Source organism: Balaenoptera musculus, chromosome 18, assembly GCF_009873245.2.
Source record: "Balaenoptera musculus isolate JJ_BM4_2016_0621 chromosome 18, mBalMus1.pri.v3, whole genome shotgun sequence".
NCBI lineage: Eukaryota > Metazoa > Chordata > Mammalia > Artiodactyla > Balaenopteridae > Balaenoptera > Balaenoptera musculus.
Window position 1 is genome coordinate 49233799 of NC_045802.1, and position 19777 is coordinate 49253575.

General features: G+C 38.9%; 1 protein-coding gene across 1 annotated transcript in view; it reads left to right on the top strand.

The window, feature by feature from the left end:
- The first annotated feature begins 6515 nt into the window (after positions 1-6515).
- The window catches only part of UCHL3 (ubiquitin C-terminal hydrolase L3), a 43634-nt gene continuing 30372 nt past the window's right edge, over positions 6516-19777 (top strand). Inside the window, exons 1-3 of the mRNA XM_036831689.1 lie at positions 6516-6627; positions 6743-6754; positions 17916-18044. Coding sequence (XP_036687584.1) covers positions 6586-6627; positions 6743-6754; positions 17916-18044 — 183 coding nt within the window. The 5' untranslated portion in view covers positions 6516-6585. The remainder of the gene's footprint in view (positions 6628-6742; positions 6755-17915; positions 18045-19777) is intronic.

Here is a 19777-nt window from a genome sequence, read left to right on the forward strand (position 1 = left end):
TCTCTGGTTTTAATTTACGGTCTGCAATCTAATTTCAGAGAACTCCAGAGGGGTTTAGTGCTCCCAGTGTACCTGCTGAAATCCTTTTCCAGCTGCCTTGTGCTAATTGAATGTTCTATTTATACTCCAGGCTACTGAAGAATATGGATGATGGTGTGTGTGTGTGTGTGTGTGTGTTGCAGGGGTGTTGGGGGAAGTGGATAGTGGTGGAAATCCACGGGCAGCCTGAGCAACGATGCAGAACGGAGAATAAGCATGATCACTGATGCTAGAATCATAGAGGTTTTAGAGCTTAAAGCAGAGTACGTACCACAGATTGTTAGATTTGGGGCCAAATTTGACGGACCTACATATGTAAAACAAAACAAAGCAAGTAAGACAAACTCTATCAGAAACTGGATGGCAATGCGTTTAGATAGGTTTTACATGTTTCAGATTGTCACTGTCCCACATTCTTCTTTCAGCTCACCTGGCCAAGTCACACATTCACCGGAAAGCTGCAAGACATACTTTTTAACCTCTGGCTTAAGGGGAACTTATAGAGTCTCATTTTAAAAATGAGACCTAAATAGATTAAGGGCCTGGCTTATAGAAACACAACAATATTATGTTAGTCGTGATTTCTGATCAGGTGCAGACAATTTTTCATCCATACTGCGGACAGATGAGACCAAATTATGTTAAGTTTTATTTTTTTTTAATTTATTTATTATTTATTTATTATTTATTTTTGGCTGTGTTGGTTCTTCGTTTCTGTGCGAGGGCTTTCTCTAGTTGCGGCAAGCGGGGTACACTCTTCATTGCGATGCACGGGCCTCTCACTATTGCGGCCTCTCTTATTGCGGAGCACAGGCTCCAGACGCGCAGGCTCAGTAGTTGTGGCTCACTGGCCCAGCCGCTCCGCGGCATGTGGGATCTTCCCAGACCAGGGCTCGAACCCGTGTCCCCTGCGTTGGCAGGTAGATTCTCAACCACTGCGCCACCAGGGAAGCCCTATGTTAAGTTTTGATGTGTCCTTTTTTTTAAGTTAATTTTTTTTTCTTTTCTTTTTTTTTTTTTTTGTTTGTGTTGGGTCTTTGTTGCCGTGCGCGGGCTGTCTCTAGTTGCTGCTAGCGGGGGCTCCTCTTCGTTGCGATGTGCGGACTTCTCACTGCGGTGCCTTCTCTTGTTGGAGAGCACAGGCTTTAGGCTCGTGGGCTTCAGTAGTTGTGGCTCGTGGGCTTAGTTGCTCCGAGGCATGTGGGATCTTCCGCGACCAGGGATCCAACCCATATGCCCTGCATTGGCAGGCGGATTCCTAACCACTGCGCCACCAGGGAAGTCCCGATACGTTCTTAAGTATTGCAAAAAGGCTTTTTTTTTTTTTGTTTTTTTTTTTTTCACTGGAAAGGCTATGTTTTAGGATGGTTATTTGGCAATGCAACAAAGGCTAAAGGCAAATACAGCATGAAGACAGCTGGACGTATTCCTATTAAGATAAGTAATATAAGACAGAGTAATCATGGTGGTGTGCCATGAATGAGTTACAGGTGTGTAGCGAAATTGACCCGCCCCCCCGCCGCCCCCCCCCCCCCCCGCCCACCATAGCCCTAAGGAAAGCCAGGTGAGGCCTCATCCTAGAAGATTCCCTGAGCTGGTTATGACTGCAATGACAACCTTATTCGATTAAGTCAGGTGTTGTACAAATACAGAATTTCATCATTTGTTAGATGCATATTTTTTCGCATTTGACTCCTCAGAAATCATACTGCACATTGCATCAGATGGCTCCTTACAGTGGCGGGTAGGCAGGCAGCAGGTGTGACTCAGCTGTTTTTGCAGGTGTGTACATGAACTTGGTTACAGCTGTTCAACACTTCTATTGAATCACAGGTATTGCTGGCTGTGTACATACTATGTTTAAATGCCATGTGAAATATCTTTAAAAAGATTATGCTGTCAAGGAGCAACTAAGCCCGTGCGCCACAACTACTGAGCCTGAGCTCTAGAGCCTGCGAGCCACAACTACTGAGCCCACGTGCCACAACTACTGAAGCCCGCGTGCCTAGAGCCCGTGGTCGGCAACAAGAGAAGCTACCGCAATGAGAAGCCTGCACATCGCAACGAAGAGTAGCCCCCGCTCGCCGCAACTAGAGAAAGTCCGCACACAACAACGAAGACCCAATGCAGCCTAAATAAATAAATAAATAAATAAATAAATAAATAAACAGATAGATAAATAAATAAATAAATAAATGTTCCTTTAAAAAAAAAGATTATGCTGTGATTTGGCATTAAAAAAGTTACCAGGAATGGAACCAGGCATGGAAAGAGAACAGTGGGTTGTAAACTTAGATCAGTAAGGCAAATATGGGTTATTGGAGGAACGACCAAAATTCCACGTGTTCTTACAAATCAACCAAATTACAATTCCTAAAAAGGTGGATAGACTTGAGTAGATAAAACAAAAGTGTTGCTTATTTCAGTTCAAGGTTGGAGAAGTTGCCAGATCCCTCAGAATGTAAGAAAGAAATTTATAAAAATGAGAGAGCAGTTTTTGAGTCTCAAATACTTTCGTTAAGACATCAAACATCAGTTTGTCAAAAACTTCCCAATGTGTTTGAATAGAAGCTGCTGAATTTGCAACAGTTGCTGAAAAAAATGAAACTATGAGTTTAGTCATGTAGGAAATAACATTTTTTGGAGGTACAACTGCATGTTTTTATTTGGTTATTAGAATTTGGGGCAGCTGTATCAATTATCTGACTACTCCTTTGAATTTGAGTATGAAAAATTTTGGTAGATATAGGAATTAGGCGTTGCTGTGTAAAAAAGCCCTGCCCCCCACAAATTCCCAATGTCATACCACAAACAAACATTTATTTAGCTTACATGTCTTGGGGGTTAGCAGTGAGTTGGCCAATGGAGGCTGGGCTCAGCTGAGGTGTTTCTGCTATGCTCCAAGTGTCCTTATTCTCTTCCTGGAACCAGCAGGCTGGCCCAAGCTCATTCTTCTCCAGGTGATGACTCAAGTACAAACAGCAAGCAGAAGCTTATTCAGGCCTGGATTGCGAACTGGCATACAATTATTTCTGCCCCATTTCATTGACCAAAACAAATCACGTGGCTGAACTCAATGTCAAGGACTGGGTAAATACACAGTTAATTCTCATTATGAAGCTACCAGGAATGCTGAGTTAGTAAATACTGAACCATTGCTCCTAGTGGAAACAGGTTAGGTTCCTGTGAGCCTCTGGTCACATTTTAATCAACAAAACAACACATTTTTTATGTGTATTTTTGTTGAAAGTCCCCACATTTAATCTATATTGTTGATTCTTTAACACTGATCCCAGGGCTAACAGCACCGTAACTCATGCCTGAAGGAACTTATCTAATACATGTATTTTCTCTATAAGGCACATCACAGTCTTCCTGTGTGTGGGAACACAAAACAGCACATGAGCACAATGCTTGGGGCCATTTTATACAGTGAAATCATCAACAAAAAGCACAAAAATGCCTAAAAAATGTGGCACTAAATAGACTGCAAAATGGACACATTTCCAATACAAGACCTCGAACAAGAAGGCAGAGCACAGACTTGCTTGACCTTAGCTGGGAACTCAATTTTTTTTGCCACTCTGAGCATGTCTGTGAATGACCTTGAAAGTGACATGGGTACTGATTTGGGGGTTACAAATAAATGTTAGCAAGTAGATAAATTCAAAACACAGAACCCATGAATAATGAGGATTGACACTACTTTTCCCCTAGTGGAAAAACTTCAATGTTATATGGCAAAGGGTATAGATAAAGGAAGAATTAAAACATAGGGACCTTATACATATGTATAACTGAATCACTTTGTTGCACACCAGAAACAACATTGTAAATCAACTCTACTTCAATTAAAAAATTAAAAAACAAAACAAAACGGAAAAAATGGGGGCCAATAATGCAGAATCTTGGGCCCCATCTTAAACTTATTGAATCAAAATCTGCATTTCAGATTCCCCAGGTAATTGTATGTACATTCAAGGTTAAGAAGTACTGGACTCAATACCATGGTGGGTATATGCATGCCAGAGGCTGAGAGTTAAACCCTACAAACATCAGAGGCTACTACATTCATAAGGGTTTTTTTCTTTAAGTTATTTATTTATTTATTTATTTATTTATTTATTTATTTATTTTGGCTGCATTGGGTCTTCATTGCTGTGCGCGGGCTTCCTCTAGTTGCGGTGAGTGGGCTTCTCATTGTGGTGGTTTCTCTTGTTGCGGAGCATGGGCTCTAGGCGCGTGGGCTTCAGTAGTTGTGGCACGTGGGCTTAGTAGTTGTGGCTCACGGGCTCTAGAGCGCAGGCTCAGTAGTTGTGGCACACGGGCTTAGTTGCTCTGCAGCATGTGGGATCTTCCTGCACCAGGGATTGAACCCGTGTCCCCTGCATTGGCAGGCAGATTGTTAACCACTGTACCACCAGTGAAGCCCCTCATAAGGCTTTTATGGGTCCAAAGGTCTAGCCCATAATGGGACAACCTCTCTAAGGTGAAGGATAAGCTATTGTACCCTGCAATTCCTATTAACAGGGAAGAGGCAGAGCACTTGGTGGGTTTCTGGCTTTTGGACGCAGCATACATCACATTTGGGAATACAGGTGCCACACGTTTATTGGGTGATATGGATGGCTGCCAGTTTGAGTAGATCCCTGAGCGAGAGAGTCCTCTGCAGCAAGTCCATGCTGGAATGCAAGCTGCCTTCTGTTTGGCCCTATATCTCAGCTGATCCAATGTTGCTAGAGAGGTCCACGCTGTGTGGAGTCCTAGGGAAGTCCTAACAGGAGAGTCACGGTGCAGGAACTCAAGGTTCTGGACCAACGCCATTCCTCTGACAGTAAGTCATTTGAAAAACAACCCCTGGCAACCCCTGGCTAACAGCCCCTTAGCTCTCCTGACTAACAGCCTGGCTGTGCAACTGAAGTGATTATGCAACTATGGCTGCCCATGATGAGCTGGACATTTCAGATTTACCACCTCACAGTTGGGTGGTATAGCAACAATCTCTCAGATAGATAAGGAGAATGGGGAGTCTTGGAAATTCCTTGGAAGTTGAATAGTGGCCAGAAGAACATGAGTGGGAGAGTTGGAAGTTCCCCAAGAAAGGCAAGCTCAGTGTAATTATCTTTTCCTCCCTCCCTAACTGCTCCTCTCCCTGCATTCCCTCTCTTGGGTGCAGCACTAACACGCACTCTACCCCAGGTCAGATCTCTGGAGTCATAATTGACAGTGCGGGCTCAGCAGTGGGATACCCCCTTCAAACAGTATCTCTTTAATCTATGCCTGCCCCTCCTGCCGCTCTGTCACCGCTACTGCCTTAGTTAAGTCTCTCATCATTTCACTCTGGCAAATTTTCCACATTATTGAAAATGGGGTTTATGCATATCTGATTATTCCATTCACTCCTCAAATATTTATTGAGCATCTACTATGTATCAGGCACTGGGTTAGGCTTTGGGGAAAACGATGTGAGGAATTCAAAAATGACATTGCCGCAGGCCTTACGGAATTCACAGCCTGATGAAAAAGAGAGATGAAAATCCTCCTTAAAATCCTTCAGCGGTTCCCCGCTGTTTTCAGGATGAAGCCCAGATGTCTTGACCGGTCAGTCCCTGCCTATCTCTCCAACACTGTCTGTAACCACTGCCCTTCAGTCTTGCAGGCTCTGCAGTCACAGTGCACACTTTCCCTTCTTCCGAGCACCCTCCTCTCTGACTGGCTACCATCGACTTTTTTAAGGGCTCACTCCAGCTGTCCACCTCCTCCGGGAAGCCTTCTGGACACTCCCTTTCCCCGTTCGCTGCCCTTTTGTGTAGTTTCACCAATCTCATGCTACCACTATCACACATGTATCACACTTCATTGTGATTCTTCGTTCTTTTGTCCACCTCTTCTACCCTACTGTAAGCTTAGCTTTGTGTACCCAACACTTAGTTACAGCCTCTGATTCATAATAGGTACTTGCCATTTTTTCTCAAATGGAACTGTGTAGGTATATAGAAATGTTCCCCACTCTGTTAACAGCAGACAAGGCCAACATATCACTTCTGTACCCTGGCAAAGGAGCTTCTGACCACGACTCCGGCGTCCTCTGGGTGCGGGGCCTCCTGACTGGCAGCGCCCAGGTCCCTCCCTCGACGAACAGGACTCAGCGGCGCGCCCCCTAGCGTCTCCGGCTGACGCTACAGGAATTGGAAGGCGCCGGAGAGCACGCGGTCCCAGACCCGCGCTTGGCGCATGCGTGGCACGGGAGCGGTCCCATCGGCTCGGAAGAGTCCAAGCGCGAGGGGAGAGAGCTGAGATTCTTTTCCCTTCTGCAATAGGAAGCTCGCTCCTATTCTTTTCCTTCCGATTGTATCTTAACTTAAAGGGGAAATCTTGACTTGTGGTTCTGTAGGGAGCGATAAAGGAGCTAGGGTGTTGTTAGACTTTTCTTCGTCTCTCGGCACCCCTCCCTCGGGGCGCAGGGTTGGACGGGTCCAGGTCAGGAGCAAGGGGGCGGAAGCGGCGGCGGCTGTCAGAGCTGGAGAGGGGCCGGGCGGAGCGGACATGGAGAGTCAACGCTGGCTGCCGCTGGAGGCCAATCCCGAGGTGAGCGTGGCTCGGGTCTTGGCCTGAGGCCGCGGGCAGGGGCGGAGGGCACCGGGCTGCCGCCTCTAGTCCCGGACAGTTTGTCGCTAAATCGCGTTCTCTGTTTCGTTTTCAGGTCACCAACCAGGTGAGTGAGGTGTCTTGTCGCTTGGGACCCGGGAGCCCTCCCTGGCCGCCTACACCCCTGCACTCCCCAGGAGTCTGGGATTTAACTCCGTGAGGATCCCTCTTGCTCAGCTTCAGACGGGCGTGCTCTGTTTGCGGCCGCTTCTCTTCCACCTGGGTCCTGGAGATGCTCCCAGCTGTCTCTGGTCCCATTCGCCGTCAACAGCGTTAACTGGGTTTTTTGGGTCAGAGGTTTTGAGGGACGTTCACCCTGTATTCCTGTTCCTCTTCTCTCTTCGTTTTGCCTCCTGCTAGTGCCGAATCCATAATTGTCCCACCCCTATACCTTCTAGGTGACTAATTTGCCTGCAGTACCTGACTCCAAGCTTTGTAAAGTCTCCCACCCAGTCCTTGTAATCTCATCCGCCACTTGCACCATGAAATCATCTTCCAGTCATCTTCTCTCGCCCGATCGAGTCACTTCTCTTCTCCGCCACGCCCCCTTTCTCTTCTAGTTTCTTAAAAGTGGAATTTAGTTGCTTTTATACCATAGGAAAGCTCAATTCCCACGTCATCCTTTGCCAGCTACAACCCTTTAAGTTCGTTTGGGTGTTGGAGGTTCGGGGTGGGGAAGGAAGAGGGAACATCTCGCAGCCACTCGATCAAAAGGACAATAAGTGCTACCAGGTATAAACTTTTTATTTGCTCAGGTGTATTTTGTCTTCTCCTGTTTTTCATTCTCAACAGCAGCTTTACTTTTTACTGCCCTCTTAGTTTATCATACTTCTCCCCCCTCCCCCCCCCCAAAATCTTCCTTCTCATCACCAAGGAATAATGATTCATCCTGTACTTCATTGGTTTTCAGTTTTGAAAGCTTGTAGAAAATTCCTTATATAAAGAAAGCAGATAGAAGTGCTTTATTTTAATGTTGTCAGCAAACTATTTTTTTATTCAGGTTTATTACATGCTTTTGAAATGATTATTACTGCCTCAATTCTTGTCTCTTTAGTAATCTAGTAATTTAGTAATGAACAAAGCTTGGAACACAGCATATATCTTTCATGTTATTATTAAGGTGGCATTTCCTATCAATATTAACTTTCTTTTGTTTTACCCTCTTTGACATTTGTTGTTCATTTTTTGCCTAAAACATTTTGACGGCTTTGTAAAGAAAAAAATTTTCCTTCTGAAGAAGTCAGTATTTACAACTTATGATTTAGTGCCCTAGGAAAGAAGCATATTTCTCTCAGACCTAATTCCAGATTTTTTTATAACTTTAGTTAAAAATCAATTTACCGTATATCTGGGCTCTGTTCTATTCTATTGATCTATGTGTTTGTTTTGATTACTGTAGTTTTATTACTGTGGTCTTGAAATTAAATAGTATGAATTCTCAAACTTCATTCCTTTTCAAAATTGTTTAGGCTATTTTAGTTTCTTTGCCTTTCGATATAAATTTTAGAATCAGCTTGTCAACTTACACAAAAAATGTTGGTATGATTTTGATGATTAGGCCTATAGATATATTTTGGGGAAAATTAATATCATAACAATATTGAGTCTTGCAATCCATGAAGATGGTACCTCTCATCATTTACCTGGGTCTTTGATTTCTTTCAACAGTGGTCTGTCGTTTTAGCATGTCGATCTTGCACATTTTTTTGTTTATTTATACCTAAGTATTTAATGATTTTTGGTGCTATTGTAAATGATGTAAATGATGGTGTTTTAAAATTTCATTTTCTAGTTGTCCATTGCTATGTATAGAAGTATAATTTATTTTTACGTGTTAACTTTGTACCGCTGCTGTGCTAAATTCACTTACTCTAGTGGCTTTTTTTGGTAGATGCTTTGGGATTTTCTATACAGACAGTCATATTCTCTGTGGTTAGACTTTTATTTTTCCCTTTTCAATCTGTATGCCTTTTATTTATTTTTCTTGTTGAACTAGTTAGGACCTTTAATACAAAATTGAGTAGGATGGAGAGAGAGAGGACATCTTTGTCTTGTTCTGGAACTTAGAGGGAAAACATTTGATTTTTCATCATTAGATATGTTAGGTGTAGGGTTTTGGTAGATGCTTTTATATCAGGTTAAGGAAGTTCCCTTCTTTTCCGAGTTTGCTGAGAGTTTTTATCATGGATCACTATTGAATTTTCTTAAATGACTTTCCTGTATCTCTTGAAATGATCATTTAAGGAAGAAATAATACCAATCCTACATAAACATAGAAGAGGGGGGCACTTCTCAACTCATTTTATGGCCAGCATTACCAGACAAGCCGTGATAGGAAAAACTGCAGACTCTCCCTCATGAACATGGATGTAAAAATCCTCTACAAAATATTTGCAAAGAGAATGCAGCAGTATATAAAAAGGATAGTGTATCCTGACGAAGAGCCGTTTATTCTGTTATTGCAAAACTGGTTCACTATTCTAAAGTCAATCAGTGTAATTAACTGTATCAACAGACTAAAAAACACAATCATTTTTAGATGATACCATTATTATTTTTAATAAGATATAAGCTTATATAATTGGAAACCTATATTCTAAACCTACGTTCTCATTGGAAACCTTTGTTCCTAAGTAATCTTGGTAGACGATAAAACACATTCACTTATTCACATCAATTAAATAATATTTGGGGGGCACCTTTTGGAATACCAGGTATCGGAGCAGGAGCTGGTTATATTTGGTGATGAAAACATTTATGGTTTTCTGCTTTTCAGTCCATTGGGAAGACAGACAATAAACAAGTAAGCAAACAAATAGTTAGCAATTATTATAAGTGCAGTGGAGAAAATTAATGGTACAGTGATGAAGACCATCAGGGAAAACATACTAGGTTGGATGGTGACAGGAGGCCATTCTGTGGTGACATAAACAGAGAAAAGATATTATTAGTATATGATTATACACTATTTTTGGCATGCTTTGGTGTGGTTAAGTTTGTTTTAAATTTATTTTTTTTAATTAAAAAAATTTTTTTTGTGTTAGTTTCTGCTTTATAACAAAGTGAGTCAGCTATACATACACATACATCCCCATATCTCTTCCCTCTTGTGTCTCCCACCCTCCCTATCCTACCCCTTTAAATTTATTTTTTAAAGAAGTAATGTATATTTAGTGGGAGAATGGACAAGTATCTAAGAAGTAATCAGTTCTAACCAAAATCTTTGTAGTTGTTTCTTTATTCTCTTTATGTTAGTGGCAGAACTGAGAACTGAGAACTCACTCAGAATTTGGAAAATTTATAAATTAAGCCACAGATTAATCCCAACAACAATATCCATCCCCACCTTCTCTTCTTTCCTCAGTTGAATGGAATCATAGGCCTTTTACTTGTCTTGATTTCACTCTGTTACCATTTGTTGGTTGCATGTGTCATTATACTCAGTATGAGCACACACTGTTTAATGCTCTAACAATGCCTAGTTTGTATAAGAATGATTACCACACGTCTACTATATGAAGATTGTTAGTAACTGTTAGACGTTAACTAGTAACCGTATGTCTCAGTAGATGTGGTAAGTAGTGACTTCTTTTGTTGGTTCATATGCTGTCACTGCCTTCTCAGGATATTTTGTCTTGCTATAGGTAGGACTTACCTAGAATAAAATCAGTTAAATGATAGAAAAAATTATTTTAAAAATTGAAGCTCCATTTTATTTACATATGCATTTAAGGGGGTAGGTAATAGCAGCTTGTAGCTGATGGAAAGGTACAGGTAATTAAGCATCAGGAGTTATAACTTTTTTTAAAAAGAACATTTTGTGATGTGGGCAATCATAGAATTTCTTTTTATGACCACACTAGATTTTCATCTTGATTATGTTTTGTGATTTGAATATTGCACAGCCACATTATATAATTTTAAATATTGTGTTTTAGAGCCACCCATTTCTGATGTGGAAATTCCCTAGAAATATTCCTAATTGTGGATTTTATTGAACAGGCAAAATATTTTCTGGCTGAAGGAAAAGAAATTTAACATAATTATTGTATTTAGTTGCTTAGTGTTGGAAAAAGATTTAGAAGTCATCTGCTAAATTATTGCCATGAACATACAAACATTTGTTAGTTAGTGTTTCCCATCTTGGGAAAAACACCCTTGTTACCCTGCCCTCCTCTACTACCTCCTCTCTGTTTCCCTTCTTTGTAAATTTTCACAAAGAATTGTCCATAGACGCTCTTGCTACTTTCTTATCAGCGTTTTTTTTTTCCTGTATTCACTCGCATCTAGTTTGCTTCTATCCTCACCATTTCACAGTAACTACTTTTCTCAAGTTTACTAATCACGACTTTGCCAGATCCAGCGTTCACTTTTCTGTCACCATTTTCTTGATCTCTCAGCAACGTTTGGAAGAGTAGCCCACTCCATCCCTCTTGAAACATTATCTTTTCTTGGCTGCTGTGATAATTCTGGTTTTCCTCCTGTTTCTCTGACTGCTTCTTAGATTTGCCTTTGCTGGATCATTTCCCTTCCAATTACTAAGGTGTTCCTCAGAACTTTGTCCTACACTGCTAATCTTTTTATATTTTCTGTTGTATAGCATTAGTGCTGTCAGTTGTCACCTATTTGATCCTGTGTTCCTCCAAGTCCTGACTTCTCTACAGAATTGGAAACTACTATATTCAGCTACCGCTTTTACAATATATCTCCATTTGGATGTCTTACAGATATCTCAAATTTAACATGGCTGAAAAAGAAATCTGGCTTTACATCCTCTCATTTCTCCTGCAAATCCACTTCCCCAGTCTTTTAAGGGTACCACCATTTATACAGTGCCCAAGTCAATGTCATTAATTCTTCACAACTATGCTAGTTTGGAGAGGCCATTCTTGTACTGCTTTAATTTCTTGGGTTTGAATCTCTGCTCTGAGACCATAGGCAGTTACCTAGCCTCTTTGTACCTCAGTTTCTTAGTTTCTCATAACCCCTCCTAATCCTATAAAATTGTTGTAAGGATTAAATAAATTGCTACATGTAACTTATGTATAACAATGTATAGAACAAAGCATGCACTCTATGAAGTTAGCTGTTTTTAATATTTTTCTTTCCCTAACCTCTCAGATCCAATGATCTGCAACTCTAGTAGACTCTTCTTTCAGAATCTATCCCAAATCTGGCCATTCTGTTCATTTCTACCGCTACGTCCCAAGCCACCATCATCCTTAGCTTGGACAACTGCAGTAGCTTCCTAACTAGTTTTTCTGCTTCTCCCTTTACCTCCCTAAAATATATTCTCAATATATACCCAAGGAGGTTTTATAAAAATGCAAATGCACGTCTTGTGTTTCCCTGCTTAAAACACTCAAAACACAAAACAGCCTTCCATTGCTTGTCCTTAGAATGCACTTCAGGCTGCTTACTGTGGCCTGATGGGGAGGTACTGCCTGCCTCCCACTTTTGCTGGGCTGCAGTCTTTGAATGCCAGTCCTGTTCCTGCTTCAGTCTTTGTACTAGCTCATCCTTTGCTTGAATCATTCTGATCTGGGTTGTTTCATGGCTGGGTCTTGTCATTTGTGTCTTAAAGTCCTCTCCTCAGTGAGTCTGTCCTGATTATGCAGGTAATGTTCCTTCCTTTTCCCACCACCGGCCCTGAATCTACACTGACATCATGTCTCGTTTTCTTTTCTTCATAATACTTAACCACCTTGTGAAATTATCTTGTTTATGTGTTCACTTGTTTATTCTGTGTATCCTACCACTAGAATGTAAGTTCTGTGAGAACAAGGACAAGTCTGAAGTACTAAAAATGGTGCCTGGCCCATAGGGGGCTCTCAACAAATAGTTATTGAATAGAAGAATGAATAAATTTTATATAGCTCCTTTCACGCTCCAGAAAATCTTTCTTAAAATTACCTTTAATGTGGTCATGAATCTTTTGCTTGAATATTTCAGTGAGCAGTATTCTATCTCATAAAGTGATTTAGTTTTTTATTATCATGAGAATAATGTATAATTAGAAGAATTATATTTCTTTATATTGAAACAAAATCTGCTTTCCTGTAACTTCCTCCAGTTGTCTGTCATCCTCCCATTGAAACCATATAGAGTAAATCTAATTGCTTCTTCATGATATTACTAGAAATACTGGGGGAAAAGGATGATAATAATTTAAGTTTTCTTCGAACATGCCCAGATCCTCCAGCTGTGGTATCTTCCAAAACCTTATCATTCCCGGTGACCTTTATTTTTTTTTTAAACTTTTTTTTTTTTACTATTTGAAATGCATCCTCTTTATTTACTTATTTATTTATGGCTGTGTTGGGTCTTCGTTTCTGTGCGAGGGCTTTCTCCAGTTGCGGCAAGCGGGGGCCACTCTTCATCGCGGTGCGCGGGCCTCTCACTATCGCGGCCTCTCATGTTGCGGAGCACAGGCTCCAGACGCGCAGGCTCAGTAGTTGTGGCTCACGGGCCCAGTTGCTCCGCGGCATGTGGGATCTTCCCAGACCAGGGCTCGAGCCCGTGTCCCCTGCATTGGCAGGCAGATTCTCAATCACTGCGCCACCAGGGAAGCCCCCTGGTGACCTTTCTTTGAGCCTGATTTTGTTTGTTGTCATCGTTCATAAAATAGGCCTGCCAGAGCTGATATCATATTCCACTCTGAATAATCTGTGTTGAAATAGTGTGTTACTAAATTATCCTGAGTAATACAACTTTTAAAGCAGATCAGCATTGCATCACTTACGTTGACAATTGTGTAGTCCCTATTGAGCCTGCAGTAAAGCAAACTCCTTTTTTTCTTGGTCCCTACATAAAATGTTTTTAGTATTTCCCCATTCTGTACTTAAGTAATTTCATTTTTGTTTGTTTACTAAATAGCTATTAAAATTCATTTGGCTGGTTTCCAGACTTTAAAAACCATTGTTTTCTCATTTAACTATTAGTTATTTTCCTAGTTCTGCATCTAGGAATTACTACTAGTATACTTTTACTAGTAGTGATATCAAGCAATTACTAGATAAGTATAATTTCTGTCATAACCCAAATCGTTAGTAAATTAGTAACAAGGCAGAATCTATTGCAGTCCTGAGCTGGCCATTAAAGACCGGAGCAAGTGACTTAAGAACAAATTTGAAAGGAAGGTAGATTTAATTTTTCTGTTTTTTTAAATTTATGTAATCAGGCTTTTTGTTATTTGACTATCACCTAAAGAATGAGGAGGAATTCATTAAAAATGAGGGGAGAGGCTACCAGTTTTTCAGATAGAGAGAAGTCCAGTTTGTGTGCAAAAGCAAGGTAAGAGATGGTTATCGACCCTTTGAGAACTTGAAGAGTTCATTGTGGCTAAAATTAGAGAACAAAGTACAAAAAGATACTTTCAGCAGTGAGAAACAAGTAAATAAGCACCAGAACATCCAGAGCTTTGCATGTGGGTTCTGGCAGCATGACCTTGAAAAGTCACAGAACCTCCCAGGCTCAGTTTTCTCATTGGTGAAAGGATGTAATAATAAAACCTCCTTTGCAGTAAAGGTGAAGTGCATTAAAGTTCCTAGCATAGTTTCTGATACAAGATACTGTTTTAAAATATTTACAAATAAATTAATATATTCTGTATCTGGTGGAAATTTTCTCTTTGGACTATAGAATGAAAAGGATAAGTTAACCAAGGATCTTTTTTGGGCACATATTCTAATTTACTAATTGTTTTTCTTGATAGGCCAAACGTTAGTGGCATTATAAAAATTTAGTGAGCTAGTCAGTCAGAATTTTTGGTTATTTTATTACCCAATGTTTAAAAAAGCCTGAAGACAGATATTAAAGGTTATAAATCCCTTTATTATATTTGATGCAAACAGGATGCTTCTAATTGTGTAGAGATGGCTTTGCAAGTGCCTATACTATATAGAATACTTTGTGAGTTATCTGGAGAGATTTTTTTGGAATAGTTTTAAAACTGGCATTATGTTTTATCCCAGTTTTGTAAATTTAAAGAAAATACATGCGTATCAGTTCTGTAGATTTGTATCTTTGAAACTACATCTATTGTAAAAATAACACTTTTTAAAAACACTGGAAAATAAAAAGTTGAGTTCCACACCATCCAAGCTAACTACTATTAATATTTAATATTTTAGAGAATTTCTTTTTAATCTTTCTCTATTTGATTATGATCATCACAAATGCACATAGGTTCTTTTTTTTCCTTTAATTATAAAAATAGAATACCTTCGTTATTTAAAAAAAAAGTGAGAGGTAAAAGTTGGAGACTTTCTTCCTCACCTTTTCTCCGAAGCCCAGAGGTAGTAGCCTCTTTTATTCTTTCTATGCATATGATGACTTCCTGTGTGAGTCTGACCCATAACAATCTGGAGTCAGAGGTTGCATCGATGTACTTAATAGATATTAGTTAAATTGAACGTCTTTTTATCAATCTTATTGGATTGGCTATATGAGTAAAAAGTTGAGGAAAAGTATGATTCCAGTTAAATTTTAATCATTTTTATATATTTAATTTAATCTTCTATTTAATCATTGATGTGTCCTCAGTTTGATACTAATCACTCTCGCTACAACTGCTGCCTTTGGAGCTTGGTAATTTTTATACTCTTTAGCTTTGGCTGACATGGAATAAGTTTACAACTTCAAGGTAATTTGCCAATTTTCTCCAGACTGTTTTTTCACTAAAATGTTTAACTGTTACTTTCAGTTTGCAGCACAGATGTAAAAATTATTCTGTTACATGTACCTCTTGTTTTATAACTTTATAGCAATATGGCTATTGGGGGTACATAATATTAACAAATAAATTTAAATTCTTTTTTTTTTTTTAATTAATTATTTATTTATTTATTTTAATTTTTGGCTGTGTTGGGTCTTCGTTTCTGTTTCTGTGCGAGGGCTTTCTCTAGTTGCGGCAAGCGGGGGCCACTCTTCATCGCGGTGCGCGGGCCTCTCACTATCGCGGCCTCTCTTGTTGCGGAGCACAGGCTCCAGACGCGCAGGCTCAGTAGTTGTGGCTCACGGGCCCAGTTGCTCCGCGGCATGTGGGATCTTCCCAGACCAGGGCTCGAACCCGTGTCCCCTGCATTGGCAGGCAGATTCTCAACCACTGCGCCACCAGGGAAGCCCTAAATTCTTTTATCAGGGTTTATGATACTTTTCCTTGACAGTATGCCTTTTAGAGCTGTCAGTCCTGTGCAGGTACTGTTTGGAGTATTTGGAGTTGATAAAATAAATGCCTGGTTTTAGATTAGAAGCCAAACGTATCTTTCCTACCTCTTTAACTTGGCACAAATAAAAAGTATATATAAAATATTCATTATAAACATAGCTTAACAGACATGTGTAGACATACAGATGGCTAGATTATCTATTAAGATAGAGATACAATCTTCGTCAGATTCAACAAATTTCTTGCACGTTCAGCAAATAGAACTTGAGTGTCTATGGTTTGACCAGTACAGTGCTAGGCAGTGGGAATAAAAAGATGAGTAAGACACAGTTCCTTCCTTTGGCTTTGCAGTCAATTTTAGTCCTTTTCTAGTTTCTAGATAGAATTGAATATTGAGGAGGGCATAGACTAAGAATTTCAGAGAAAGTGGAGACGGGAGAGGGAAGTAGTTTGGAATACTTCATTGAACATTATTAAAGTCTGGAATCATTAATAGGAATCAGATGAAGAATAGGTATTAACTAGAGAAGTCCATTGATTTCTGTGGCCCCAGACTGTTGCAGAGCATGTGACTTGATGAACCTATGGATTTTGAGCACATTCTGCCAAGAGAAGTTTTTTAATTCAGAGTATATCTTATTAAATGTATCTAAGACCTTATTTTTGACCAACCATACTATCAGTAAGTAGTGTTTTTTCTACAGGCAGAGAATTGGAGGAATGTGGAGAGTGGTCCTTTAATCAGGAAGGTCTTGTCTTGTAGAACCTGACTGTGAGATGAATAACACTGTTTATGTAATAGGGCATGGCTTCCATTGGTTTTGCAAGATGTCATTTGATGATCTAAGTATGTGTGATCGTTCTTCAGGGAGAAATACCCAAGGCACCTTTTTATTTTTAAATCTCAGATAATGTTAGACCAGTAGATACTATAATGTATTTTCGAAGTAAGGTATAATGATGCGTTTTTAGTATGTTTTTTGTTTCCTCTGCTCCTTTATTTGTATCATGTAAAATTTATTTTGTGATGGTGAACTTTTTAAAACCGTCAATTTCCTTCAATACAGGCATTTATTGAGTTTATTGTGAAATTGATATCATTCTTATTATTATGTTCTTTTTTCCTTTTCTCTCTGCAATAGATTAGGGTCTGATATTTTATTTCCCTATGAATTCTTAAGAGTTTGAAAAAACCGCTGCTCTTTTGTTACAGTTTTTTTTTGCTATATGTAGGAGAGACAGTGAAGCTGAGTAGGTTTCATTGTGTACTGAAAGTCAGGAAGCCAGCAGGTTACTTTATTTTTTATATAATTATTTTAAAAAATACTTATTTATTATTTATTTATGTATTTTGGCTGCACCTGGACTTAGTTGCGGCATGTGGACTCTTAGTTGTGGCATGTGAACTCTTAGTTGCGGCATGCGTGCGGGATCTAGTTCCCTGATCAGGGATCGAACCCAGGCCCCCTGCATTGGGAGCACGGAGTCTTACCCCCTGGACCACCAGGGAAGCCCCAGGTTACTTTTTGTATCAAGCATTTCCTGATGTTCACACAAGTTGCTTGGGCTTTTTTGGCCTTATACACTCTTTGCTCATTGATAAAACTTGTGATATCGACCTATCATCTACCTTTAAACCTCAGTCATCATTTTTGATAATTAGGATAAACTATGCTGATTTACTACTAAAATAATTCTTTATGTACTAGAACTTAGATGCATTTCCTTAAAAATCCAATGTTGGGAATGAGTTTAAGATATCAACCAAGCCACTTGTATATGTTCGGTGAAGTCCTGACTTATTATGTTCAATCCCAAAGTAATGGATTTTGAAAAAAGGAGTTTTTGCTTAATATGTTGTAAATTTTAAATGTTTGTTAACTGATGTAAATAAATTGCTATCTCTTCCTACCTTATTCATGGAAAACCTGCTTTACTTCATTCTTACTGAACATCAGTAATATTTGTACCTTCCATTCCCTTTTATGTATCAGATATACAGTACATGCACATTATTTCCCTGTTAACACTAAACTGGTTTTTTTCCCCCTTTTACCAGTTTCTCAAACAATTAGGTCTACATCCTAACTGGCAGTTTGTTGATGTATATGGAATGGATCCTGAACTCCTCAGCATGGTACCAAGACCAGTGTGTGCAGTGTTACTTCTCTTCCCTATTACAGAAAAGGTAATTGTTAAGTAAGATATAGTTTCCAGTAAATGCACAGTTCTCTTTCAGTGTTGAATTAAACCTATGAATTAAGAACAGATGACCCCCTTCTTGCATAAAATGAGGAAATCTAGACAGTGGGGACATCCTAAAAATCTAGTTTTATTAAAAAGATGTTTTTAGAATTTGATTTGTAGATTGACAGAGAAGCCCTGAGTCTTTTAAACTCTGGTAGTTTTTTTTTTTTTTTTTTTTTTTTATAAAATATGGCTAGTTTGCCTCAACTGTTTTGATGTGACATTTAATCACAATTTGATGTGTATACTTTAGAAATGTTAAGTACTAGGATAATCTTAAATCTGTCTTAGAAGATATATGAATAAAGAATATTCAAAATTTTAATATATAAAATATGTAAATGTTTTCAATATCTACATAAAGAAATCTTTGTTTTAAGGAGGTAGATGTAACTAATGACATGGGTTACATTATTTTCAGAATAAACTTGATTTGGGTGCGAATCGTTAAGCTTAAATACAATTTAATTGGCAGATTTAGGATATGTTGGGGATTATAAATAGCTATTCTTAGCTCTCTGTATCTAAATTCAAATCTCCATATTTCAGGCCTTCTAGAATGATATCTTATAGCTATATGTATTATGGAGCCATTTTAAAACAGTTTTGAGTCTGTGTCTTTCTGATTTTTATTTTTAAACTTAGAAATAATAGGATGAACTCAGCATTGTAAAAAATGAAGTAAATGGGAAGATGTGAGGAATGAGTATTTATACTTACTTATATAAGTAGAAAATATAGTGGCATCTGCCACTTTTTGATATCTCTTACAATTTGGTCGGTCCCTATTTCAGCTCATAAGTGACATAATAAAAATCACTCAAAGGATATCTAGTGGATGGTTTAGGCGATATAAAGTGTTTCAGTCTTCTGAGTTCTAATTTAGAAACTGATTATGTAGTTGTGAATGGCTTCAGCATACTAATAGCAAAAGAATTGTTATGGATACCTCATTATCTTTTAAATAAAGTCAGTTACAGTGTTTTAAATGTGCTTTATGCTATTAATTTATTTCTCTCTGATATTTTTGTTGTCTTTAATTATGGCAGACCACAGTGAAAACACATAGTCACTTTCCTTTTTCCTATACTTGCTCTGAATCATGTTAGGATTTTTTTTCTAAACCTTAAATCTTGAGAAGTTATCAAACTTTTTGATAACTTTATGATAACTTTTTGATAACTTCAAACTCTTTTGCTTTGTCACCAAGGAACATTGATATTAAGCAACAACAATAACAAACTAAACTCTAGGACTGTACAAAACATTTCAGCCCAAGACCTTACTATATTGAACTTTTCAGTTCTTGTCAGTTGAACTTATATGAATGAATTAATGGTTCAGAATTTATTCTGAAAATATTTACAAATTTGATTTTGGATATATGTATATGTACAACTGGTTCACTTTGCTGTACAGCAGAAACTAACGCAACATTGTAAATCAACTATACTCCAATAAAAAAATAGTAAAACATTAAAAAAGTAAAAATTTGATTTAGGAGCACATTCATAAAAAATATTTTTTCAGGCACAGGTACGTTTTGTTGTTAAAAGCAGTTCCTTAATTATGGGTTTCAAATAGACATCATTTGTTTCTTTTATCGCAGGGGTCAGCAGACTCTTTCTGTGAAGGGTCAGCTAGTAAATATTTTCACCTTTGCAGGCCCGATAG